General features: G+C 36.8%; 2 protein-coding genes across 3 annotated transcripts; one reads left to right on the forward strand and one right to left on the reverse strand.

Annotated features, from left to right (window-relative positions):
* Positions 1 to 1,897: 1,897 nt before the first annotated feature.
* hus1 (HUS1 checkpoint clamp component) lies at positions 1,898 to 4,787 on the reverse strand. The gene is made up of 8 exons (XM_065259069.1): positions 4,630 to 4,787; positions 4,383 to 4,510; positions 3,978 to 4,154; positions 3,221 to 3,328; positions 3,064 to 3,138; positions 2,807 to 2,906; positions 2,538 to 2,666; positions 1,898 to 2,115 (listed from the first exon to the last, which is right to left on the reverse strand). Exons 1-8 carry the CDS (start codon positions 4,679 to 4,681, stop codon positions 2,033 to 2,035), a joined length of 852 nt encoding a protein of 283 aa, XP_065115141.1. The 5' UTR covers positions 4,682 to 4,787; the 3' UTR covers positions 1,898 to 2,032.
* A 715-nt stretch (positions 4,788 to 5,502) lies between these two features.
* LOC135740609 (receptor activity-modifying protein 3-like) lies at positions 5,503 to 16,227 on the forward strand. Of its 2 annotated transcripts, none has more exons than XM_065259070.1 (4): positions 5,503 to 5,724; positions 12,547 to 12,579; positions 12,695 to 12,848; positions 15,576 to 16,227. In XM_065259070.1, the coding sequence occupies exons 1-4, from the start codon at positions 5,634 to 5,636 to the stop codon at positions 15,829 to 15,831; spliced, it is 534 nt and encodes a 177-aa protein (XP_065115142.1). In that variant the 5' UTR covers positions 5,503 to 5,633; the 3' UTR covers positions 15,832 to 16,227. The 2 variants fall into 2 exon arrangements, with proteins under 2 accessions (XP_065115142.1, XP_065115143.1); XM_065259071.1 differs by having other exon boundaries at positions 12,550 to 12,579.
* The last annotated feature ends 10,845 nt before the right edge of the window (positions 16,228 to 27,072 follow it).

A 27,072-nucleotide genomic window follows, 5' to 3' on the forward strand; every position in this document is an offset into this window, starting at 1 on the left:
GTTTCTGTGTTAGCAGCGCTAATTAGAGAGAGGGAGAGAGAGAGAGAGAGAGAGAGAGAGAGAGGAGAGAGAGAGAGAGAGAGAGAGAGAGAGAGAGAGAGAGAGAGAGAGAGAGAGAGAGAGATTGTTATGTAAGACCTATTTTTTACTAGACACAAACTAGTTGAAGCTTTCAAGTTGTAATTCATGGGCGTGTAGCGACACCTGCTGGTCTCTGTTATATATCAACACTTTTTATGTTTGGTTCTAGCTGCTCACGTGCAAATCGATCTTCTGGACGAATCCTAGCGAACAAAATAAGCGAAGGGTTAAAAATTATTGTTATTACAACCCTTAACTGTATGAGTGGTTTTATTCAGAATTTAAAGTAAAGAATTAAAGTAACTCACGTCACGCTGTTGATAAATAGCCAATCACAGTCTATGTTGACTGTACACTTTTTTTTTAGACCGTTTCTCAATCTGAAGGCTGCAGCCTCCGGAGGTCGCATTTCTAGGCTGCATACGTCTTCAAGACAATTATAAAGTTGAATATTATTCTTAGATAATCGTAAATTGTTGACTTGCGAATGTAATGTTCAGTGTTTTTATTATTCTTTAAAGCTTCTTTAAAGAAAAAAATAAATAAAAGATACAAACCAGAACAACCAGAGGGGAAGTTATAAATTAAATGTGTTGATCATAAATAGAATTATAGGACATCAAAAAAAGGAAATGAATTACATACAGCTATAGTTTTTAAGGCTTTTTTATTTTCAGACATTTTTATTGGTAGTGAGGTATTTTTCAAATTCTCATAAAAAACAAGAAAGAAAGGTTTAGCAATCAAATATTTCGATTTATGAATGTGGAACTTAGCAAATAGAAATATCAGATTAATAATAATAAAAATAATATTAAAGTATCTCTGTTAGATTAATCATAAATGCTCAGTTGGCCTTGCATATGCGACGTCCACAGGCTGCGGCCTTCTGATTGAGAAACGGCCTTACTGTAGAGCAAAACGTCCATTTACATATCGGGCAACACACATAACAACATTTTAATCTCTGTGTTAAATAATTACTGCAGGAATGCCTGGAGTCAGATATGAATCAATGCAGGATTCGCCTTTATGAGCCCCTCAGCGCCGCCTACAGAACAAAAAAGATTTCCCACAATGCACTGCTTTGAATCGCAAAAACGATAACAATATTTAAATATTATCTACACAGAGATGTGTAGAGTTTAAGTAAAATGATATCCATATAAAAATAATACTGAAGATAATACAGGTAAAAAATATAATATAATAATCATTATTAAACACTTACCGTCACTAACATCACTGTATATAATGTGCTGTATAAATAGACTGAGTCTGTATCTGATCTCTCGGCTGGTCCGATGGTGGTGGGTTTAACACAATTGATTGCTTCAGTCAGTTACAGAATCCTTGTTTCTTCTCTCCCTCACTCACCGCTCAACTTGACTAGCCTTTTGCTTTATTTTAACTTAACCAACGACTAGTATAAAAAAAACTAACTAAACCTAAACCAAGCCACTGTTCGGTAAAGCTGCATTCAAATTATATTTGAAAATTCCTCACACACCTTCACTCACTTGAGGTGACTTTGATTTCTCCTTAACCCTCAAATGCGTTAAGTTGTGCCTTTTGTTAAAAAACAAACACAATATCATCTTTTATTTCTCAAAATGACCTGAGAGAGTCTGTAGACTGCAAGTGAAGTTACTGAATAAACAATTTCATCATCATCATCATAGTGAACTGATGTTATAAAGAAACATGAGCAGAGATATGGGTCAGAGATCACAGAAGTATTTTGAGAGGAATTTCACAACCGATCTACTGCACTGAAAACCAGATAAAGGTCAGAAAAATCAGATTCAAGTCTGAATACTACAAACAAGTCTTTTATTTATACTGTACATATATACACTAACATTCACAGGTCTTTCCATAACAAAAGTTCAAAAACTGACCCTTTAAAAAATACTGAACAATTAATAATGAAGTTTAGTTTAGGAGAACATCAGACTACTGCTGGAATAAAATACTGAAGAGAAACGTCCTCATGTAGAAAGATCAGGTGAAGAATTTGTTTGTGAACGATATCTGGAGAAAACAAAAAAGCATTTATCATCATACATTTTTTTGCATATAATTGATTTCAGACAAGCACTCAAAACATTTGGGCGGACGTCGCTGTAATGATGATTTTCATGAGGAATAAACGTCTGATCTTCAGGCGTATACGCTCCTGTGACCCTAGCACAGCAAAAGGTCATGGGTATGAACTAGGGCTGCATGATAAATGGCATGTGATTGTCATGTGCATCTCGTTAGTAAAGCCGGTTTCTTGATTAGTCACAACGGTATATTTTTATTTTACATGTCTGTCATGTGTGGAGATCTGTAGGAGAACGATCTGGATGTGCAGCTGTAATCCAGACACAGGGTAGTATAAAGTGTATGGTGATGTCGTGTGATGTATGCGGGTGCACGTGAGGCCTAAATGCATATTGTGATATTCTTACTGCACATGGCTTTGCTGGGGTTGACCTGTTGACCCGTGAGGAACTGTTGGAGTTTTCTGATATCTACACGAGCTTCAGCCATCTGATCAGCATCTCTGCTTTGACTAGCTGCCTGAGAACCATCATCACCTAAAAGGGACAAATGTCACAGACTATGAGCGTTTTCTTTAAACAATAAAATAAAACTGCACTGTGACACAAACACTATACAGACAGAGTATAACAAAGACACATGCAGAAATAAAGTTGATTTTGCCGAATCTTCTCACCCCAGGGAGGATTGCCCAGTTCTTTGAAGTGTGTTGTGACAGAAACCAGCTCTGTCTCAATCTTTAAGTTCATCTCACCCTTCAAATTGGCCTCCATGACCTAAATCAAACAAACACACACTGAAAAACATACAACACAACACTAATGCTGCCAAACACACACACATGCACTCTTTATGACATTTCTACACAAAGAAAATTGACAGCGATGATGTGTTTTCATGTCTCTCTTCTTGATTAATGTGACAGAAACATACCAGATAGTTGGAAAGATTCTTCATGCGGTCCACTACACTCTTCATGGTTTTTAGAGGTGGTAAATATATGCTGACCTAAACAATGCAGGAGTCTTTATTTAATGATTCAGAATTATAAGAAAGAAAATTTACACAACAGCTCTAAATGAAGTCTTACATCAAAGTCGGGCATCCGAGGCTCTCTGAAATCATGCCACAGTCGTCTGGGAATGACGTCCACTGGAATATCGTGAGTGACAACACGACTGACACTAGACAGAGACGGCTGTAAACCAAGTAACACCAATAGTTTTTGACCTTGTGGCACCATGTTGTGGCACCCATGAGGAAACAGCTTATAAATCAAATTAACTCTTTCCCCGCCAGCAGTTTTTTTTTAAAAAGTTGCCAGTCAGCGCCCAGCATTTTTGGTGATTTTCATAAAAGTTGAATGCCTTCCAGAAAATGTTCTTCTTTAAATATAGAAACATACAATATCAAATCAAAAACATCCTGTTTCATTCAATCTTCATTTGTTCTCTTTCGTTACATCTCAAATATGGGTCAGTTTCTTAAAAATACCAAATTTTGTTAGAGATCAGATTCAGAGCAATGATGAAAACATACATAGAGTTTTTACTGTTTTTGGATCAGTGGATGCTTCAGTGTTTCATTAGTTGTGTAGGAGCAACACCTAGTGGATAAAAGCAGAACTATGGACTGCTGTAAAAACTTTATTGGCAGGGAAAGAGAGAAATTATGATTGTCAAAAATGTAGTGAGAGAGAATAAAGGGAATATACAGTTTATACATAATAAAAGTCATAATGTCGAAGGAAATTTCCCACAAAACATAGAGACTATTGTGTGTGTGTGTTGCCATAACATTAATGATGCTTTTGACAGTGGAATTTATTATGGATGTTTTCCACTCACCAGCTCTGCTGTCAGCGTTAGACATGGACAATTTTTCTTGGTAAGTTTCATTTTGACAGATTTGGCATTCTGTGCCGTTTTTAAGACCCTTGACAGGTTCTCAGGTGCCACCTCAAGAAAGATCTCATTGGCATCCGCTGACACTCCCTCCATCTGATACTCATCAAAGAAATTCACCTGAAAGTCACCAGGAGTCTTTAGTTTTACCTGAGTTTTACCATTTTCATTAAAGTCAAAAAGCTTAGATTTTACGTTTTTTTTTAAATGTTATAGATTTTCTTTCATTCAGCCCACAATCAGCCCACAAACTGAGTAATAAGTGAAAGATCACTGAACCCAAGTACTCAGATGAACACTTTTTGTTTTCTTATGTTTGTGTGAAGAAAAGTTTGATTGATGAGATACCTGCAGTAACTCACACCACATACTGACTCCTCCACTCGAGATTTTACCCGACAGCACAAAATAAAGATGATCAGATGTGAGACGAAGCACACACGACTTAGTCAGTTTAGACACCGTGTTTACCACACCTGTCATAACAACAAGAAACATCACAAAACTTAAACAAACGAGTCTCTTACACACAAACAATTAAAACACAGAATGAATTTCCTGCACTACAAAAGTTATAAAAAATAATTTAACCCACGCGTGAAGTGATTTAGACATCCCACGTCGATGATTTTGGCGCGAAACTTCATTTTGTGGCTCGATTGTGCTTTATGTCAGAGATAAACAATAAAGTTCTTTAAAGTAATATAAACAACATAGCATGTTCCCCCCGAAAGTGAGTGCACCCGAAAACGCCTCCGTCTGGAAACAAACGCCTCGTATTTACGGTTCCGCTTTTCCACACGGACTCAATTCAATTTCAATTTAAGACCCTGACAGGTTCTCAGGTGCCACCTCAAGAAAGATCTTGAAAACAGGATGTTTTCGACTGTGGCATGATTTCAGAGAGCCTCGGATGCCCGACTTTGATGTAAGACTTCATTTAGAGCTGTTGTGTAAATTTCTCTCTTATAATTCTGAAAGCCAAATCTGTCAAAATGAAATTTACCAAGACTCTCTCTCTCTCTCTCTCTAAATACTCTTGACAGCATTGTCTGATCAGTTAGGTATCAAACTGTTTTTTGTTAATTTAATAAATTAACAGACAGGTTGTAGTGTAAATCTAAAAAGGACCATTTACCCGATTTAGCATCAGCTTTTAAATAATACTATATAATTTAGCAGATATATATTTTATTTATTTGAAGGTTCAAGCAGATGATGATAAGTAAGTGAGAATACAGTGAGAATATTTGTGTTTTATAAATCATCAGTCAGATGAGTGCTGTGTAAAACTCTCATTTTCACATTGCTGACGAGCTGTTTCCCTTCAGCAGCTTGAGATTTATAATAAAATACAAAGAGTACTGACGGAAACAGAGAGAGAGAGAGAGAGAGAGAGAGAGAGAGAGAGAGAGAGAGAGAGAGAGAGAGAGAGAGAGAGAGAGAGAGAGAGAGAGAGAGAGAGAGAGAGAACAGGACGTTGATCTGAGCTCAGTCATCGTTTCTTCTTCTGTTGCCTCTGATGATTATGATGATGCTTATAATCAGACAATCGGGCGCTTTTATTCGGATTTATTGGATCGATGTGTTTGATTGGAAATGAATGATGAATCTGTTCAGGGATTTAATCTAATTGATTTCTTTATCATGGATCGGAATCTTCTCACACTCATGAAAGTTTCACTGCTCGGTGAGTTTATTTTCACACTGACATTTGACAGATACTTGATTCATAACGTGTATTCGCATTCAGCGTGCGCGTTCACGGGGTTCGAAACCACAACCTTTGTGCTGCGAACGCAATGCTGAGCAACATGAACGCGAATGATTTTAATGTTGATTAAACGAAATACCTCCGCAGTTCATCTTCTAAAAGATTTACATTTATTATCACAAAGCTTTGCTTCATTACGAGCAGGGTTTTAGTGATTTAAAATCAGTAAATGTGAGTAAAGTTTTAAGTGATAAAGCTCTGGTGCGAGAAAATATTAATTTTACCATATTATTTTGAATATTAATATCGTGAGCTATAAGTTTTATAATACAAGCAAGAAGAGATTAAAATATTTGGATCGTTGGTTAGATTTGAATGGAAAGAGAAATTTAGTTCTGATTGAATGAATGTGAATATAATAGACATTAAACTGTTACCAAATTCCTTTAAAAACATCCACTTTTTTATAGTTTAATAAATGTACTATCCTACTATCCATGTACATTTATTTAGTATGTTTTGTATATATTTGGTTGTTTTTACAAAGGAACTTGCAAATAAAAACAAAACAAGCATAACACAAGCAATGTTAAGATAAGCAGTGATAGCAGACGATTGCATATCTTTACATTATTGACTGCACACAAAAAACTCTACAAGATTCTGTATACATTAAAAAACCTTTAAATAAAAATCAACATTGCATTACTTAAAGGGTTAGTTCACCCCAAAATGACAATTTGATCATAAATCCTTTACCCTTTTGTTTTTCTAAACCACCAAGTCCTTTAATTGTCTTCAGAACACAGTTGTAGATATTTTTGATGAAAACCGAGCGGCTTTGTGTCTGTCCCATAAACTGCAGTTTGATTTACACAATCAATCCCAGAAAAGAATGAAAACATTTCAAACTAAACTGCAGTCTATGTGACAGATACAAGCCTCCTGGTTTTTATCAAAAATATCAAAAAAATTTGTTTTGAAGACAATCGAAGGACTTGATGGTTTGGAACGAAACAGGGGTAATGATTTATGATAACATTATCATTTTGGGGTGAACTAACCCTTTAATAAAAAGATTTATATTAGGAGAGTGGATGAATGAATGAATCGGTGTCAGTGATTCATTTGAATTCTGTTAGGAGTTTAAAAACCTAAACCACCAGCATTTATCTTTCCTTTGTATAGCAGATTGAACCTCAGAGGTGTGAAGGTCTGAGAGAAAGTAATAGTGATAGAGATAGAGAGAGATGTTACTGGGGGAAGACAGACACCCATCAGCTGCTGCTAAATTCATTTATCAGTTACACACCATCAGAAATAATCCACAGCCCTGATCTTGTACAGTATTTTTATTTTACCTCTCATGTGCCTCCATAAATGTACATTTGTTCATATGTTTATATTTCAAAGTCTACTTTATATTGTAAATATCCTCTGATTCTATTTTATTTTATTTTGCAGTAGTACTTCATCCATCACCCAGCACCTTAGCTTAATTGCACCTTAATGTTTGTTAATATTGTGTTATTGTATGTTTCTCGTTTTATGTATAATGCTTTGGCAATATTGTAAGTGACACAATCATGCCAATAAAGTTCTTTAAATTGAAAATTGAAATTGAAATTGATAGAGAGAGAGAGAGAGAGAGAGAGAGAGATGGGGATGCTTATGTGTCATTGCTAAGGTTAACGCTTCAGTCAAGGTTTAGTTGGCACTCTTATCAATAATAGACAAATAATACATTGAAAGCCATTCAGACTAAAGATTTGTTCAGTCATTCTTGTGCGGCATTAAATAGTGAAATGTAAATATCACAGAGTGAGATGTTGTGTTTTTAGGAGTGGGACTTAGTGTCTATGAGAGATAAATGCGTGCAAACAAGAATCAAATGAATTATAAGAGCACCTACATAAAGTAAATCAATGCTTAGTTTACAGTTTGAGCTGGATTAATAATACACATCATAGAGATGAAATACAGATAGAAAGACAAAGAGATTTAAGTGCATAAGTATAATTTAATGTTGAAAACCACCTGGCACATCAGATGGATATCATTCATAGTGTTGGACAGCTATTCACTTATCTGGGATTTTCTTAAATATTCTACAGTGCATTAAGTTTACTCGCCCATAGTAGTAATAATAATAAACAAAATATATAATAATAATTAATGATTCTTAAAATGAAGAGCTCAGTCCGGAGATTCAGAAAATTAAATAAAGTAAACGTGATAATGAAAAGAGTCAGGGTGGTGAAGGGATGTAAGTAAAAGATAGATAGCTGCTTGTATGTTTGAAAAAAGATTGAGAGGAACAGAAGATCAGGCTCCTCCCAAAACAGAGCTCAGAACTGGGTCTATATAAGACTTTCCATTCATTATCATCCCACTGTTGGGTTTGTAATGTTTGTTGTTTTTTCTTATGATCTCTGATTACTTGTGATATTGATGATGATGATTTAAAGATGACAAACACACACACATGCACACACACACACACACACACACACACACACACACACACACGTAATGAAACACTGATGTGGAATGAGAGTTTTATTATTAATGTGTGACATTTTCCTCATTCACACACACACACACACACACACACACACACACACACACACACACACACACACACACACACACACACACACACAGACAGACAGACAGACAGACAGACAGACAGAGGTGTTGGTGTGATCATGTGACCACATCATTCAGGTCAGAGGTCACAGTGTGTGTGTGCTGTCTTCATCTCTATGTGTATTAGAATCAGGCGGTAGCGACATCTATTCATGGATGTTGCCTGAAGGCTCGTGTTGAGATGATCAGTCTGATGATGAGTGACATTAGTGCTGTGTTGATGAATCAGATGTGACTCACAGGTCTTCTGCGTGTGTGTGTGTGTGTGTGTGTGTGTGTGTGTGTGTGTGTGTGTGTGTGTGTGTGTGTGTGTGTGTGTGTGTTTATGTGTGGCGTGTTGTCGTGTGGCCCCTCTGTGAAGTGTTCGTTATAAGTTTTTCTTCAAGCTGTCCTGCTTGATTTCACACTTTTCCTTCACTGTAGGATTTTGAAGGACATCTGGCAGTCCTGTTACTAATAAAATGAGATTACCGTTCTTCTGGGTGTTTGACTGAATGCTTTAAGTTCATTTAAACACGCAAAAGACACCATCTGATTTCATGCATTTAACTTTTGGAAAACAACAAAAAATCTGTTTAAACGTCAGGTTATAGAAATGTTGGGTTTTGTTTTCCAGCATCTTCCCTCACCATGTGTCTGTGTAGATGAGATGCACACAAACGATTGTTTGTTAATCTTTGACATCTTGACAGCATCCGGTTATTGTTTCCTCATCTATTACAGGCCGAGAGAGATCAAAGCTAATTTTCCTCATTGGGCTCATTTATGTTGTGACAGCGCTAGAAATTGAGGTTAATATAAATCTCTACACTGTGTGCACTAGAACTAGTCTCATCAAGCCTAACACAATATACATAGCCACGGGTTACATTTTTTTAAAGACAGAAAAGATAAAAAATAGAAAAAAGATAGAAAAAGATATTAGCTCTGTATTAGTAAGTGAGGTGTTGGCGGAAGAGATGGATGTTTTTTAGTCGATTCTTAAAGACTGTTTCAGAATCAGCAGATCTTATCACAACTGGCAGATAATTCCACAGATGAGGAACAGAACCAGAGAAGACACGCGATAGTGATCTTTTCACTTTTTGGGATGGCACCACAAGCCGTCGCTCGTTGGCAGAGCGCAGGGATCGAGAGGGAACATAAGTCTGTATAAGCAAGTGAAGGTAAGGGGGTGCTGACCCAGTGGTGATTTTAAAGGCCTGGAGTAGAGCTTTGAATTTGATGTGAGTTGCTATAGGAAGCCTGTATAACCTGACAAAGAGAGGAGTGATGCGCCCCCTCTTTGGCTCATTGAAGACCACTCTTGCTGCTGCGTTCTAGATCATCTGTAGGAGCTTGGTTTTGCAGACTTCGAGTCCGGCCAGTAACGCATTGCAATAGTGCAGTCTGGACAGGTCAAGAAGCTGGACTAGGACTTGTATAGCATGACTAATAGGAAAGGTCATATTTTCCTAAGGTTGTAGAGGATGTATCTGCAAGAACGGGCGGTGCTGGCAACATGCTCTGTGAAACTAAGCTGATCATCAATGACCACTCCCAGGTTTCTGGCTGTCCTGGAAGGCATAAAGGTCAAATAACATAGCTTAACAGAAAGATTGTGCTGAATCCTAGGGTCAGACTAAATGGCAAGCAGTTCCGTCTTTGCAAGGTTCAGCAGGAGAAAATGTTCCTTCATCCAGAGTGAGATGTCACTCAGGCATGCTGAGATGTGGCCAGAAACCGTAGGTTCATCAGGCTAAAACGACAATTGGAGTTGTGTGTCATTTGCATAGCAGTAGTGGGAAAAGCCATGTTTCCAAATGACAAAACACATGTATATAGAAAAGAGAAGTGGTCCAAGCACTGAGCTTTGAGGTACCCCGGTATTGAGACATTGGGGTTCAGAGACATTACCTCTCCAGGAGACTTTAAATGACCTGCCGGAGATGTAAGACCTGACCATAGTAGCACCGTTCCAGAGAGACCCATAGCCTTGAGGGTTCAAAATTATTCAAAATGATTATTACATTGCTGTGAAAAAACACATACACACACTCTCTCTTCTTAAACTCTTACTGCTAATGTACTGTGTGTTTGTGTCATTTGTTTCAAATATGAAGGAAAGTTATTTATTTTAAATGGCAGAGTTACACATGAGGAACAACAGCATGTGTGTATTTTACATTCCCATTATAAATATGAAATGATCCGAGTGTTATTCACTTGCACCGACTTGGGCTTTATGGGAAAGGGTAAGATAGAAACCTCTCCTCACATAAAACACTCCCGCTTGGAGTTTAAAGAAAGTCTGAGAATCCTTCAGGTGCTTTTGTGCAAACTCTTAAGGTTTTCATGTGTTTTGCACTGAGGAGAGGAGAAGCACAGATCGGTGGAGGGCTGCAGTGATGGATGTCCTTCTGAAAGTTGCAGTGTCCCATCTTCACACAGGATCTCAGTCAGAGTCACCATTGGACACCTCTCTTACTAAGGCCCTTCTCATCTGATTGCTCAATACTTAAATTTACTATTTCAGATCCTGGCAGCAATATTTTACTGGGATCTGATGGACTTTTACCATGAGAGGGTTCAGAAGGAGGTAAAAGCAGCTTCTTCAGGGGAAACTGAAGTCACTGTGTTGCAGCAGATCTTCACATTTGAACATGTCCGGATCCTGACGCAGGAAACAGCTAAATTTAGCATTTAGCACAACAGTAAATCATTTTCAATGTTTAAAGAGACAGTTTACACAAAACCAAATTTGAAACGGTCCATAAAGGGACAGTAAATGTCATTCTTTACATGTCAGAATTTTAATTATTTCTTTACTGTTACCTGTCCCTTTAAGGCCTGTTTAGTTTCTGGATGTGTTGGGCTCAATATAAGGATGGATTTACATTTTATATAAAAACAATAAGAGTTGTAATCAAACCACAGGTTCAGTACTGCTTAATAATCTTTGGTTTTATTGATCTGAGGTTCCTTCTTTTCATGTTTTTGCTGTATGTGATCCTACTTTACATTCTGGTTGGTGGTCTAACTTAATTTCGGCCTGTTTTTCTCCGAAGCATGTTTGTGAGCTGTACGTATTCTGATCACATATGCAGTGAGTGTGTCCTGCTGTCTGCTTCAGTAAATATTCATGCAGCTCTGACTGTCCTGCTGAGAACAACAGCGTAGAGCAGCATAAATGTGCATAATACTTCACACTGGTTTATACTGGATGATGCTGCTTTCATGTTTGTTTGTTTGGTCTGTGCGCGGTTAGTAAACTGTGAGTGGTCTGTGTGTGGTCAGTAAACGGTCTGTGAGTGGCCAGTAATCGGTCAGTGTGTAATCTGTAAATGGTCTGTGTGTGGTCCGTAAGTGGTCTGTAAACGGTCTGTGTGTGGTTTGTAAACGGTCTGTGCGCGGTCAGTAAACGGTCTGTGCTTGGTCAGTAAACGGTCTGTGTGTGGTCTGTAAACGGTCTGTGTGTGGTCTGTAAACGGTCTGTGCTTGGTCAGTAAACGGTCTGTGTGTGGTCTGTAAATGGTCTGTGTGTGGTCTGTAAACGGTCTGTGCGCAGTTAGTAAACGGTCTGTGAGTGGTCTGAAAATGGTCTGTAAGCAGTCAATAAGTAGTCTATGTGTGGTCAGTAAGTGATTATTTGCGCATACCACCTGTCCATGTGCAAGCAATGAACTGTCTTCACTTTCTAGGATTATTGCACTTGAACGTTCACATACACAAAAAAGATTTATGTCAAAATGCCCATCTTGGCAAGAATTTATGTCAACACAGTCTGTTATGTCTAAAGTGAACAAACAGTCTGAAGAAAAGGCAGTTTTGGACGTGTGGTTACTTGATATGTGATAAAAGGTTTTAAAGAGACAGCAACCTAATAAATAACCTCTAACAATATAATGTCTTAATCCTAAATGTTAAAATGTCAAAAAAAAAAAAAATGAAATCCTGGTGGGCTGTTTAATATAATATGGTTTGATTTAATATTATAATAAATTTGTCTGCCAGGTGATTTGATTCAGTATTTTTTGGCATTGAGAGCTAATATGAAACGACTGTAATGAGCATCTCATACATAACAATGATTAAATGTGTTTGTTCGACGCAGACTGTTTACAGACCACACACAGTATGTGGTTATTAATGTAATTGTGTTTTTGTCAGCAGTGAGCATGCTGGTGACGACAGGTTTGTCAGGTGAGCATCTTATGAGTTATCATTACTACACACTATTCATCCTGATGTGTGAATATAAACTAAAGTCATCATGACTAGATGTCATCACTGAAGCTGTAATGTTCTGATCATTCAGGCACAGACAGCGTTGATTCGTCAATACCACAACAATCTCATGACTGCAATCATTCACTTCTGCTGCTGGAGATGGAGACGTGTGGAGCTCGATTCAAATCATACATGGATTACGTGCTACCACAGGACAGATGCAACCTCACCAACTTCATAGGGTAAATCAAACACACTAGTTTACACTGAGGATGCTCGGCTACATTTTCATCATGTTAAAGTGGTGATGAATGGAGATGTCCATATTCCTTTGATTATTTAACATATAAAAGCTCATGTTAAAAATTGTCACTTTGTAGGTGTGAGCAAAAATGTGTCCTTTAAAATGCAAATGAGCTGATCTCTGCACTAAATGCCAGTGCTGTGGTTGGATATTGCAGATTAAAGGGTGGTATTACTATAAGATCCCCTTCTGACATCACAAGGGGAGACAAAATTCAATTACCCATTTTTCACATGCTTGCAGAGAATGGTTTACCAAAACTGAGTTACTGGGTTGATCTTTATCACATATTCTAGGTTTATAGAAGCACTGGGGACCCAATTATAGCACTTAAACATGAAATCAGATCTTCATGATATGTCCCCTTTAAGTAAATGTAAAGTAATACAGAGACACAGTTCTTGACACTTTAATGAAAATGTTTAAATGCAAAATGGCTAGTTGTGAAGTTACAAAAACTCATAAGCTTAAGTGAATTGTCATGCACACACATTTAAGTAGGGTTTCAAAGCCTCTCACAAAAAGAAATGTAACATTTTAAAGTTTATTAAGATGTAAAATTAGTGTTTTGTGAAGTATCTGTAAGATCTCTAACAAGTAATGATGAGAGGTTAGTACTGTTTACTTTTAAAACAGCTTGTGAGAACATTTTCTAGAAAGTTCACTGTGACATTCTTCAGTATTCTGCTTTTTCATGAAGTGATGAGAGTTTGTAGTGATAGTGATGACCTACATCACACTAACCCTAACTCAACTAAACCATAAACATCCTCCAGACGCTTGTTTACTCATGGATGTTGATAAGAACCGAGCCGTGACGGCCACACTCCTACTCCTGAAAAACTTTAAAACAGCCATCTTAAAACAAGAAAATGCAATATGTTCACATGAAATTGAGATACAAGATTAAATGTTTTTGACTAATTTACCAAGGTTAAGTGTTTATGCATACAAATATTTTAACAGTAGGGTTTGGAAATTAAATGAATAAAAATTACTTCTCAAACAAATGTAAAAGAATGTCAGACATGTCTGTCTTTTATGAAAGCATTCAATATTTACCTGAAAACAGATTTATAATAATAATACTGTTGGACTCCAGTCATGAACAAGATTATTTAAGGACTGAAGTGTTATGCTGAAAGTAAATCAGGTGTTTGTCTGGGGCTCAGGTGGGTCACAAACCACAAACTGTTTTTCCAGATCAGCCTGAAGGCGACGCATGATGTTGCTATAAATCATCATACACACAAATTAAACACACACTGATGTGAACATTAACATACTAATCACAGAAAAGTCTTTATCATTCATGCGTATAGCATTTATTTCATCTTTTATTAATGTCTGTAGGAAATTCATCTGTAAGATCTATAATGCAGTCCTGAGTCACCGTGAACTTCACTCATCAAACATAAATGTCAACTTCTGTTTACATCAGATTAGAGTATTTCTGTCAGATTTAATTCTCAATCATTCATACAGATGTACGGCTTCACGTCTCTCATAGCATCTCCTGTTCTACACAATCAGGTTTTTTATTGAGTTTTGTGAAAGTTTTTCCTCACTGATAGCATCACCAGATGGAAAACCAGATGGTGAGTTTGAAAAGAGCGATTCTTTGCTGATGTCACCGTAATGATTCTGACATCGAGGTTCTCTAATGGTGACTGTTTACTCTTAACATTTCTCCTCTAATGGGTTTTTGTAGCTGTACATGATAATCTTGTGTGTGTACTACAGCATAAAAGCAACTTAACATGAGCAAAGGTCACCTGTGTGTGTGTGTGTGTGTGTCTGTTTGTCACACCATACACACAGACTGTTTTAATGCATGTGTTCAGCCACACACACGCACACACACACACACACACACACACACACACACACACACGCACACACACACACACACGCACATGCACACGCACGCACACATAAAAGTTTTAAAGGCGGGGTGCATAATTTTTTAAAAACACTTTGGAGAAGGGAGTCGGGCCGAGTACCAAAACACACTTGTAGCCAATCAGCAGTAAGGGGCGTGTCTACTACCGACATCATTGCCTGGGTTGTATGTGTGCGGCGGGTCTATCAAAAGAAGGTCGTGATTCTATTGGGGTAGGGGTGTCCTCTTATCAGCTCTGCTTGTGTCACATTTCTGTCTGACCACAAAAGATGTTATGTTCATTTTTTACATGGTTTTTATAATCATGATTATTTATCATTGTGGTCATCGCTGTCACATTTGTGTACTCGAGTTCTCATCATACACATTTTCAATCAGGGAAATTAGCAATTTCATCACAATTATATTATTTAAAGTTTATCCTGTCATTCAGTATCTATGCATACTTTTCTTTATTTCAAAATGAATTTCTTATGATTTGGAGCTAAATACGACCTGCTCATGTCTTTGTTATAGTCATAATAAAATTATAATGTTAAGATCATTCATTTTTTAAAAGCCTAGCAGTCCATGATGAAATTCAAAAGACTGTATTGTCTGTATTATCTACTGAATGTCTGTAAATGTATAAACTAATTTAAAATCAAACGTGGAAATATGAGCTGCTTCTAAAGGAAATGACTGATCCACTGATTGGAAGAGCTCATAAAGCAAATGAATCAATGAAATTACTAATAATTTGAATCATCTTTGTGTTTTCAGCGAGTATCACGTCTTCTCCTCCTGCACCGAGATAAACTCAGGACGCATCGGATGCTTTTGGCCCAATCCGGTGGTGGAACATTTTATCATCCACATCCACAAACGCTTCTTCTCCAACTGCACGCTGGAGCAGCCCATTCACGTGGACCCGCCGGACGACACGCTGGCTCTGCTCATCCTCATCCCTGTGTTCCTCACGCTGGCCATGGTGGCGCTCGTCGTCTGGTGCAGTAAGAGAAGCGACATTCTGGCGTAGAGACTGAAGATTTCATTCACAGACTGTATATTTGTAGAGGTTCAGCTGTCGTGTCTGTTCATGAACCTGTAAAACAAATGATCAAATTGTCCACGCCTCATCGTGTATCGTCTTCTGCATCAAATGAAATCCCTCCAGAATCATTGAGATGTCTCATAAGAAAACAATCAAACCAGATCGGTCTGTGCCAGCTACTGTATAGATCTGTATAATTTGTTTTAATGGAAGTCAGGCCAAATGCATCAGATGAAAAAAACTTTAAGCTTGATGTTCATTTCATTGACACTCGACTGCTAAATGATAAACACTGTTTGATCATTAACACACAAGTGTGAATATTATTATCTGTCACAGCCGATTCATTGGACACTAAAGCTGATTCATTCTTGTATTGTACAGGTTTTATTTAATGTTTTAATTAAATGGCTTAGAATGAGAGCATTTGTCAAACACACACACACACACACTTGTTGGCATATGTGGTTTACGGGGACATTTCCATATACGCAATGCATTTTCTACTGTACAAACTGCTATATTCTATTCCCCTAACCTACCCCAGTCCCTAACCCCAATGTCACAAAAACGTGTTTAGTATCACACATGATCATAATGACCGAACAGAAACTTCACACGTGATCATGATGACCAGACAGAAACAAATACGATTATAGCAACACACCACACAGTGAATAATAATGATTGTTTTAGGATGCGAGTATAATTTATATGAAAAGTAAAAGCCTCAGCTATTGTGTGTATTGAGTTTCAGTCAGAAACAGAAGACAATAGTCTTTGTCTAGCGTCATTTTCTTAAGATCTGCCATGTAAACCCTAAGGTTGCATACACTGCAGGAAGGAAATACAAGCATAGTAAGCCATGAATGACAGGAAATGGGCTGCTTATAATTTTGACTCAAAGAAATACAGGAACCAGTTCACCATTTTCCCTCAAACATGTGTTTGTTACTGTATGATCATCTGTTCATACTCATTCATCTCAATGTGTCTGCAGGGTCTGATCTCACCTTCACGAAACTACAACAGGGTCACATTCAGAACAGCAGGCCTCATATATTAATAGATACTTGTTTCTTATTTTTAAGAGCCGTTCAGCAGGAGATCAGTTTAAAAACCCTACTGAATAAAAATGCATGCTGGTTTGGTGCTGGTTTAGCTGGTGACCAAACCAGTATGGGAATCATGCTGGTCTTGCTGGTATGCTGGTTTTTCTAGCAGGAATATACGTATCCTCCAGAACTGTTCTCAGTTTATATTCGATGCTTGCCTTGAGAAACAGAAAAAGACGATTGAAAGAAAGTTTTTTTGGAGGCGAGCGACTGAAGCACATGCTTCCTGTTTACTTTTAAAATCCCACATGACCGAGTGCGAGTTCACCCTGAAGAAAAACTGAGCTAATTATATCTTGCCGGCCAAATTTCTGTGACGTGAGAATCTCTGCTTGCTGTGGACGTGACCGCTGAAATCCCCAACTATACAACAGAGATCTCAGATCAGATATTAAGAGTTCAAGGTGAAGTGTTACTTCTTTAGTTGTTATTCTGCAACTCTAATTCAACATTTTACAGTTAATGAACACAAACAGTAAATATATTTTATTATTATAGGGTTATATAGTGAATCACTGCAATAAACAACCAAGAGATCTAATAATAGTTGGATGTCTTTCACTCATTAATATTCATGAAGGAACTCCTTCTGTGATGATGAAGCTGCTGAATATCAATGACATTCACCGTTTATTTCATGTGAACGCATCGTGACGTGCTGCATTTTGCATCTTTAAAATATATATTTTTTAAACATCCTTGGACACAAAATTCCCACTAGAGAAGATTATTTTTGTTAGAAGCAACAAACGTCAGAATCCCAAACAATTCCAGCTGGGGATGGAGTATTTCAGGAAGCAATGGGACAAATCAAAGCGTTCTTACTGTGAATATTATAAGAAATGTTTCCACACAGATGAGCACAAACAAACCACGGAAACTCACAATTTACAGCCGCCTATCAAACAACAGCATGAACCTTTATCTTCATTCATAATAAAGCAAACGCAATCCAGAAACACCAGATAAACGCAGCTCATCTGACAAACTTGACAGTAAATATGTGTGGAGATGAATGAAGCCCCTTAAGACGATTTCAATAAAATTTCCTCTTAATTTATCAACCTGAAACAAAATGTTTTTGCTCACAGGTTTCTCTTTAAAAGCTCATAGTATTGACAGATCTCAGGAGAAACATCTCGATTTACTCTCCATTTCTTCTTTCTTTTTCTAATAGACAATCACACTAATACTGTATACTGTGCATGATCTGTTTTTTCAATATTCCCCAAAGCACCTCAGTATTCCTCAGTATTCACTGGGATCAAACCCACAACCTTTTGCCTGGCTAACACAATGATCGTCCAGTTGAGCTATAGAAACATGGATATCTTTAATTTTTAACCGTGTCTATGTGTCTCAGATCTTTACATACAGTTTATGATAAGAAGCGAATCTGAATCTCTGCTGATGTCTTCACTGTAATCACAGAAACGATGAAACTTCAACAGTGAAGAAACGAAGCCTAAAAGTTTCTTTATGAAACCTGAATGATTTCACATACAGATGACCTTCACTAGTGCCTTCTTAACTAATGGGGTCAAAATGTGCTTCTGTGACTTCTAGAAGGATCAGGAAGCTTTCAAATGAAGCATTAAGCACTGTGGGCAGCAGTGGCTCAGTGGTTCTTGTACTGTAGGTTGTCTACAAATCAGAAGGTTTGTGGTTCAATCCCCGGCTCCATCTGACCAAGTGGTGAGTTGTCCTTGAGCAAGACACCAAACCGTAGATGCTCCAGACGAGCTGGATGGCGCATTGAATGTGGGAGTGAATGTGAGGCAATATGTGAAGCACATTGGTCTTTGAAAGTGCTATATAAATGCAGTCCATTTAAGATATGGGATGTGAATCAGATGGGACATTGCAGAAAATAAATGAAATGAAACACCAGTGGTGGCTGGTGTTTCCTCTTCTGATTTTGACACACAAAACACATATTTTGACATGACATGACGATGTTTTGATGAAGTCACGAGCCACCCCTGCGAACAAACAGAGACGTTAGGTATAAATGCGGAGAGATGTGATGTTACACAAGTAAGATGATAGTTTGACCTCTGAGTTGCTGGTTTGACTTCACATCTGTCCTCATCATTATACCTGTGAATATTGGATAGATTGTACAGTCTCACATAAATCCACACACAAGTGCTTCTGTCTCTCATGTCTCAGTGTTTCCATGACAGCTTTAGATTCAGTTGACATCGTCTATCTACAGACCGGAGCCGATGCCCCAGGAGAGAAGATCTTAAGGCCTCTGTGTCTGTTTACGGGACCTTGGGCATTCTGGGATGTTATGAAAGGAAAAGCTCAGAAAAAAATCCAAACTGTGTGAAACTTTAAATCCTGTCGACAAATTGAATGAGAAACATGAAACCGTTATTCACTAAGAATCTGTTATATCTCCACTGCATGTTATTACTTAGTTAAAAACTTCATCTACATTTAAAAGGAGTGAAAATGCTTTGTGGATGTCAGACGTCTAAATGCAATAAAACACACCAGCATTGTTTGACTGACTGAAGTAATGGAATTGTAGAAAGCAATTGTAAAAGTTCATTCATTCAATTTGATTTTAATTCATGAGATTTTCATATCGTGCCTTAAGCGGCTTCACAGAAAACATTTTAGTCCAAGAAACATTTAATCGATGAGGAAACTAAAGGTGACTGTGTCCTATCTATATACTGATTTCTCTACCAGCACCTTATGGAGTTCACAAATGTCTTACTGGGTGATATTTTGCATAACATTTATTTTTAGAAATATTTCTGCCTAACAAAAAAATACAATGAAATGATGTCCACTCAAAATAATTTTACATTTGTATCTGACATCTCTGAGCCACATCTATACAATGACTGATGAATGAAACGGGAAGATCAGTGCAGTGTTTTCAGCCTGGGAAAGATCAAATTTGTACAGATCTGATGGACGTAAGATCAGTCTTCTTTCACCTCAGCACTTCTTATTTAGTCATCGTGAGATGTTATGTGTACTGTCTGTCTGTCTGACTCTCTCTTTCTCTCTCTCTCTCTCTCTCTCTCTTTGTGTGTGTGAGATCGCTGGCAGTATGATCATCTTGCCTCGAGGTCTTTTGTAATCTCATCATTGCAGTCTTAATAACATGTCTCATTTGACTGGTGTGTTTCTCCCAGTATGAGAGAAATCTATCAATATTAGTTTCAAAATATCTGTGAGTGTGAATGAACATACAACACACATCTCTGTCAGGCAGATCAGAAACAGATTTAGCTTCATTTGAGTTTAATTAAATAATGACTGTACTAAATGTGAGCATATAACTAAAATCCTCTTTAGTTTGGTTGAATGTTAAAGCAACGCCTGCTTTTATATTTAGTTTTGTAAGACGCCACCCACTGGTCCAACGACGGAGTCCAATGGCGTGGGGAGAAGGGGTCTCGTGTTCTCGTTTTCCTTTAGCGCTTCTAGAAGAATAATTCCATTTATTTAATTTGTTTCTTTGACCTCTGTGGTTAAATTATAATCTGACTCCAATTTAATATAGTAAGAATTTAGTGTATTATTCCAATTATCTGTTGATCATAATTTATATGTTTGATTATTTATAAATTCCCATAGTCTTAGTTATTCGTTCATTAGGGACCCGGTATCGCACAGAGTATACGCCGGCCGTTGTGTATATCTCACGGACACAAGATTGTCAGTCTGATCTTAGTCAGAGGTTGCCGGGAAAACTAATATTTTTATGTCGGGCCGCTCCATGCTTGCTCCGATCATAAAAATAATTAATTTAGTTTAGCGCTCATGCAACTTGCTAAGGCAGGTGATAGACATAAATCTTAGAGTTTTAATGAATGTGCCCCATGCTCCATTCGAACATCAAAACACCAGTGTGATCATATCCTGACAGAATAATCTTGCGGTAATACCAGACTCCTTCTAATCTACTAGTCATAATAATTTCTGAAAGAATTAAAATAAATCAATACAATTTATGAAGAATTAAAATGAATAACAATTTATTATACCAGGCAGGTTCCAGCTTAAAGAATATCACATAATACAGAATATGATTCAATTTCAATTAAAATGATCAACAGTTGCAAAAGTTACAAAGTCATACCTGGTAATAGACACTCTGGCTACAGAGTACTTCTATCATGAATATAATACACCTAAAATGGTGTAGGAAGATTCTTGTTAAAGATTTCTTCCATGATGTTTTAGTACACACACAAAGTGTGGGAGCTTCTGGGTACAGAATGGCTCCATAAGGTTTGAATACACACAAAGTGTGGGAGCTCCTGATTACAGGATGCCTCCCCGAATGTTTTGCCAGGCCACCTTTTATACACAGCTTGAGAAAACTACCAAAATCTGGTTTGACCTGTACCAAGTGATACTAAAGAACACCTGGTCAAAATCCAGTTTGACCTGTGCCAAGTGATACTAAAGAGCACCTGGTCAAACTAGCAGGAGTATCTTGGCAACTGGTCAAACTAGCCAGAAATATCAAGGCAAAACCCCACCTCTACAAGAAATGCATCTTCTATCCAAAGTTCTTAAACCTTAATCCATCATATCTTAGATTTATAGAAATGAGACCTTTTTACTCATCGCACCATGACCTTTAAGATAATACTAAACATTAATATTAAATACCAACTTAGAACCACATAATATGTATACATTACATAATATATTTCAGCAGATACTCAGTGATGTGAGCCTTAAGGCTAACAGTGCCAAAGCCTTTGTGATGAAGAGATTAGGAGAACAGAGAGTTGCATGTCTGTAAAGAGTTTCACCTAAGAGTCAAATTTGGGTTAGCAACACCACCTGAGGTTTAATTGTTTTATAGTGTCTCTTCATAAATAAACTTAAAGTTGATTATTTACCAGCCGTACTACAGTTTTATGTTGAAATGACATGCACACAGTATTATTTGACTTAAGCTTTTTAAATTGCGGTAACACTGTACACCAGAATAATCTGACAAAGTTAGTTTAGTTTAGTTAGTTTACCTTTCTCATAGCATCAAGTTAGCAGAACTTAAAAATGTCCCCCCAAAATAAACAATAAATAAATGAAACAGTTACATGATAAAGCTGGATATTCAGTAGTCTTTCCTATCTATTTCTTATAGAAAACTTGTAGCTTATCTCCAAAAACAAAATAAATATAAACTCCTCTAAATCTCCAACATAAATAAACATCAAACACAAACAATACATAAAATAATCCTTTATTTTTTTTTAAATTGCAAAAGTATGTTGGGAACTGTAAATCCTCCACAAGAATCATTCATGTAGTCCTATTGTAACTCTGTAAATGAATCGAGTTAGTTAACTGAACATGATAACATCAAGTGGTTAGAACATCTTGTTTAATGAATAATTATTTTGAGTTTCTTAATATACAGCATATGATACTGCTTTCAAAACGACAGGTCTTGTTTCATACTGCTCTTGCAGTAAAATGGGAAGAGATGTGTAAATGAGCAGCTGGAATTTTTCATGGAGCAATGTGATCCACAGACAGCTGGATTTAAGCTCCTCCAGGGAATCTGATGTGGTCCAACACTGCCATTGTGAAAACATACAGAAAGATTGCACTACAACTCTGGTAAAACATAAAGAAGTGTTGCTCAATGTGATCAGAAAATCCCTGCAGATTTAGTCTGAAGACCTCAGCTGTAAAACATGACACAAACAGAATCCAAATCCATTTTGTTTTTATAGCAATGTCCATCAGAAAAGATTTTATAGTTAATACTGAAACATTATTTTGGTCTGTAAGAACCCAGCAAATAAATAAAGGATCAGGATCAGTTCTCCTCTTTATAGTGTCAATGCAAGCTGCTGTATTATATTTAAGTATGATACTGTAACACTCAAGGATAATAATTATACAATTATTTCATTATTTAATTATATTGTATAATCCTTCATGAAAACAAGACAAAATGCCATTGATGTTTTGTTTCTTTTTAAAACATCTTTCAGGTCAGAAAGATGAATCCATACAAGGCTTTGCGAGCAGAATCTAAATAAGATTTTATTCATCTCAATTATAAAGAGGCAGAATGAATAAAATAATTTTTCCATTTTTAAAGATTCGTAAAAATATTATATAGAAAGCCTCTCATTAGTATCTAGAAATGTCCAATATGAACAATAGCAAACCTCACAAGACATGATGTTGTCTTAATTATGTTACTTTCAAGCAAAGTGTCATCTAGAAACAGTTAAGGACTAGTTAACTACAGGACTTCTGTTATTTTTAGGAGCAATCAGCCAGATGACAAAACAAGCAAGAACCTTCCATAGTTTTACATTGACGGAGGGAATGACTTCAGGAATGCTTTTGACACAGGCCAGTGTGTGCAGACAGAGACCCTCAGTTGGGCTCTAAAGGACCACAGGGACCCCTCTCATATCTACAGTACAGACCAGAATATCAAACGAGAGCATGGGAAAAAATCAGGGCAGTTTGGCAAAACATTAACACAATCACACACAGCCATATGTAAACTAGAGCTGAAGATCTTTGCCCGAACCCGACGGGACCCGTCGGGACCCGACGGGCTCGGGCGGGTTCGGGCTTTATTTCTAACATTTTACACGGGCTCGGGGCGGGCTCGGGCTTCCGCTCCGGCTTTGTGAGGTAAATGAGCGGTCAAGTTCAAATCAGTAGCGCAGGATCGCGCTGAATTCATTTACAGTGGATTTAATGATTTTCCTCATCAAAAACATGTAGCCTAATCTTGGTGAGTAGGTTTTTCAATGTATAACTAAATATGAATCGAGTCTTACATAATAGACAGAGGATATAGACTAATGTTGGCAGTAGGCTAATGGAGAGAAGTGCCGACGCAAATCCCGCGGAGCCTGCCTCTTAATTTCGTTATTGCCAAATACCCATCTTAATTCAGAATGTATTATCTTAATTTAATTCGTTAAGAAATAATAATTTTATTGGCATATTTATAGTGTATTGCATAAGCCTATTTAGAATGAGATGTTATGTTACAGATTACTTATTTCTTTGTTTCAACTTCCAAGTGGCGTGTAGATTATTAGTCATGAATAAATAATGTTAAAACCTGTGTAAATGTCTCATTCTTGACAAAAGCTGTGTGTGTGCGCACATTTAAATAATGTCGGGCTGTAAACGGGTTCGGGCTTTTAAAAAGCTGTCAATCTAAATGTACGTTCGGGTTCGGGCTGCATTCTGTCGGGCTTCGGACATTTCGGGCCTAACTTTTAAGGCCCGATTACAGCTCTAATGTAAACCAGTGCTTCTCAAACTGGGGGCATCGATACGCACAACATAAGCATACACACATACACATGACATTAGCATAAGCAAATACACTACATGAACAACATAAACATATACGTTCACACATATTTGAAGAAGTTAATGTCTTCTCACACCTGCATCTTTTCTAAGTTTAATAGTTAGTGTTGGGTAACAAACAGTTTATCCATATATAATAATAATCTGAGATTGAGATTTGAATGAAACTGCTGAGGGAGTTCTGGCGTATCTACAATCATCTTTAACTCTGTAACATAATCAAGACGAATGCTTCACATTCAATGCTGTAATTTAATGACGTTTCACATTATTCAGTGCAGGGTGAGTTTTCATCCCACAGACTGAAACACAAAGCTAATGATGTGAGCAGAAGATAATCAAGATTTCAGAAAGCCCATTATTAAGCATTAAGACTGCAAATCTCACAGGAGAGATTAGAACCAACCTGTCAGTTTCCGCTCGCGCACACAGATATAAGTGCACTAAAGTCAATAAATTTATAAATGATTAAAGAATGCAAAAAATGTCACATGGATTGAGGTTAACATTTAATTCATTATAAAAGCTTATAAAATATATAGACCTTATCAAAGGGTCTTGTAATGATTTTGTGGTTCATGAAATTAAATTAATTTATTTCATAAGAATATCAAGAAAGCTATTACAAAATTTGACCCTTAAATCAGGGCAGTTCTTGGCCCATTTTAGTTTTTTTCTGTTATCCTAAAGCTCCCCCTAAACTAGCAACTCTATCAAAATATATTTCAGATGATAATTTTATTTAGAAAATAATTTATTTGAAAATAGAAATGAAAATAACACAAAATTGCAGGAGGTTTTAATAAAATAAGAATAGCAAGCAATGATAAAATTCTTGACTACAGGGAGACTTTAAATTCTCCTCAAACAATTCTGTTTTACATTTCATTCAAATCTGTATCTGTTTAGCACTTAATAAATCTTGCCCGTCTGAATTTTCATTCCTTCTTCAATGTGTTTGTGTACTTTATTGACAGATACGACAAAAATTCCTTACAATATAACTGTCTGTTGTTGTTTTATGTTAGCATGGACTCATCGTGTGAAAGAATGAGTTTCTATTCCTTTGAGAAGATGAGCTTTATTACTAGAGCATTAAAACACGTTTTCAGTCTAACAGCAATCTGGCAACCCAACCACAGACTGATTTAATCTGGCTCATAAATCAAAACAGCACAGATTTCTCCTGAGCTTTAGTAATGAATTCATTAAAGACTTGCACAGCAATCTATGGAACAGCTTTATGTCTTAAACATTTATTAGCATTTGAAAACAAAAAATTGATTGACAGGTGGTTCAGAGATTATTTCTGACAGAATGACTGATGAAAATGATCAATGTTGAAAAAGTCAAGTTTCATTTCTCTAGTGTTTTTATTACTCTATAGGCGACTACAGAAACATACAAACTCTCATATAGCAGATCCCTTGTAAGAGGTCAATAAATCTTGAGAGATGTCCATGTGCTCTATCTTATACCCATTTCTTGAAAACAACAAGATCTCAGTTGTTTCTCCTACAAAGCAATGAGATAAATAGAAGTTAAAGATATTTGGTGAAGTCTTCAGCTTACATTTTCCCCAGATAAGTTATTTAGTTTGTCTCCTCTGGGGTTTCACAAGAACAAAATGTGAAATATTCACGACTGTTTAATATACATCAGATTTCTATTTTAATTCATCCAATGAGGAAACATCTGAGACAAACTTAATTCTTCAAGGAGTCTGTGTTGGACCATCATTGTGACATCACTGACAGACAGCGCTGCTGGGCAACACCTGTGTCTCACTCTCATCAAACGTTCCCATGACGATGAGCCGTCTGTAAATGCTTGTATATAAAACACTGATTAGGGAGGGACATTAAATGACAAAAAAAAAAACAATTGTGTTCCTGTTCCTGGAGTGTTCCTGTAGATCAACTGCTTGAGCATTACATCAGCAGCAGATTTGATTCTCATACTGATAGAAATGTATGGTCTGAATTAATCCAATGTTAGTCACTTTGGATAAAAATGTCTGCCAAATGTGTACATTTGTGTTGATCATAAAGAGTTAAGGCAAAAAATAATATGCATCATTTCATTTTAGCTTTATCATTTAAGCAGTGAAATACCAATGATCATCATCCACTTTAAAATAGCACAGATCCAGTAACACAACAATGAATTAATGAATGAAGTTCTTACAAAAGCTGCACAAATAGATGTCAGTGTTTCTTTCAGATGTTAGGTTCAGATAGTTTCAGCTCTGATTGTTAAAAGAGGAAAATCATCATGACTGCCGTACTGCACATCACACTTTTATGGAAGAAACCCATTTAAGCTTTGGTGAACACTATAAAATCCACTCTTTTAAACTTATTGAACTCTGAAATTCTGACCGATCTTTGTGTTTACAGTGTTGATAGGAAAACACTTCATCTTTCAAATGATGGTGATTCATCAAACACACCTGACCAGAAAACTAAAACACAGATATGTGTAGATCTCAGAGGAACATCAGAAGAACATCACACATCTCTCTGTTGTGTAAACAACAAGATTCATGAGAAACCCAATTATAATTGATCTCGTACATCATACTGTCTCTTCTGAGTTTTTTTTTGTGTAAACAGGTTTTGTGTATTTGTGTCACACATACATTTTCAAACCCTTTCATTCATTTTGTTTGTTTTTGTTTGTTTTTATTTATTTATAATGGGACCGTGCACAATTTTTAACATAACATTTCCATTTCATGTTTTGTACCGGATTTAGCCAAAGG

The sequence above is a fragment of the Paramisgurnus dabryanus genome, chromosome 22, assembly GCF_030506205.2.
Source record: "Paramisgurnus dabryanus chromosome 22, PD_genome_1.1, whole genome shotgun sequence".
Lineage (NCBI taxonomy): Eukaryota > Metazoa > Chordata > Actinopteri > Cypriniformes > Cobitidae > Paramisgurnus > Paramisgurnus dabryanus.

What these genes read in the sequence shown, in the direction of transcription:
- hus1 (XM_065259069.1), bottom strand. Translation starts at nt 4,681, where the DNA reads ATGAAGTTTCGCGCCAAAATCATCGACGTGGGATGTCTAAATCACTTC. An exon ending in TAACGCTGACAGCAGAGCTG is followed by an intron (nt 3,329 to 3,977) that starts GTGAGTGGAAAA and finishes CTTGGTTTACAG; the next exon opens with CCGTCTCTGTCTAGTGTCAG. An exon ending in AGAATCTTTCCAACTATCTG is followed by an intron (nt 2,907 to 3,063) that starts GTATGTTTCTGT and finishes TGTTTGATTTAG; the next exon opens with GTCATGGAGGCCAATTTGAA.
- LOC135740609 (XM_065259070.1), top strand. Translation starts at nt 5,634, where the DNA reads ATGAATGATGAATCTGTTCAGGGATTTAATCTAATTGATTTCTTTATC. An exon ending in GGTGACGACAGGTTTGTCAG is followed by an intron (nt 12,580 to 12,694) that starts GTGAGCATCTTA and finishes CTGATCATTCAG; the next exon opens with GCACAGACAGCGTTGATTCG. An exon ending in AACCTCACCAACTTCATAGG is followed by an intron (nt 12,849 to 15,575) that starts GTAAATCAAACA and finishes TTGTGTTTTCAG; the next exon opens with CGAGTATCACGTCTTCTCCT.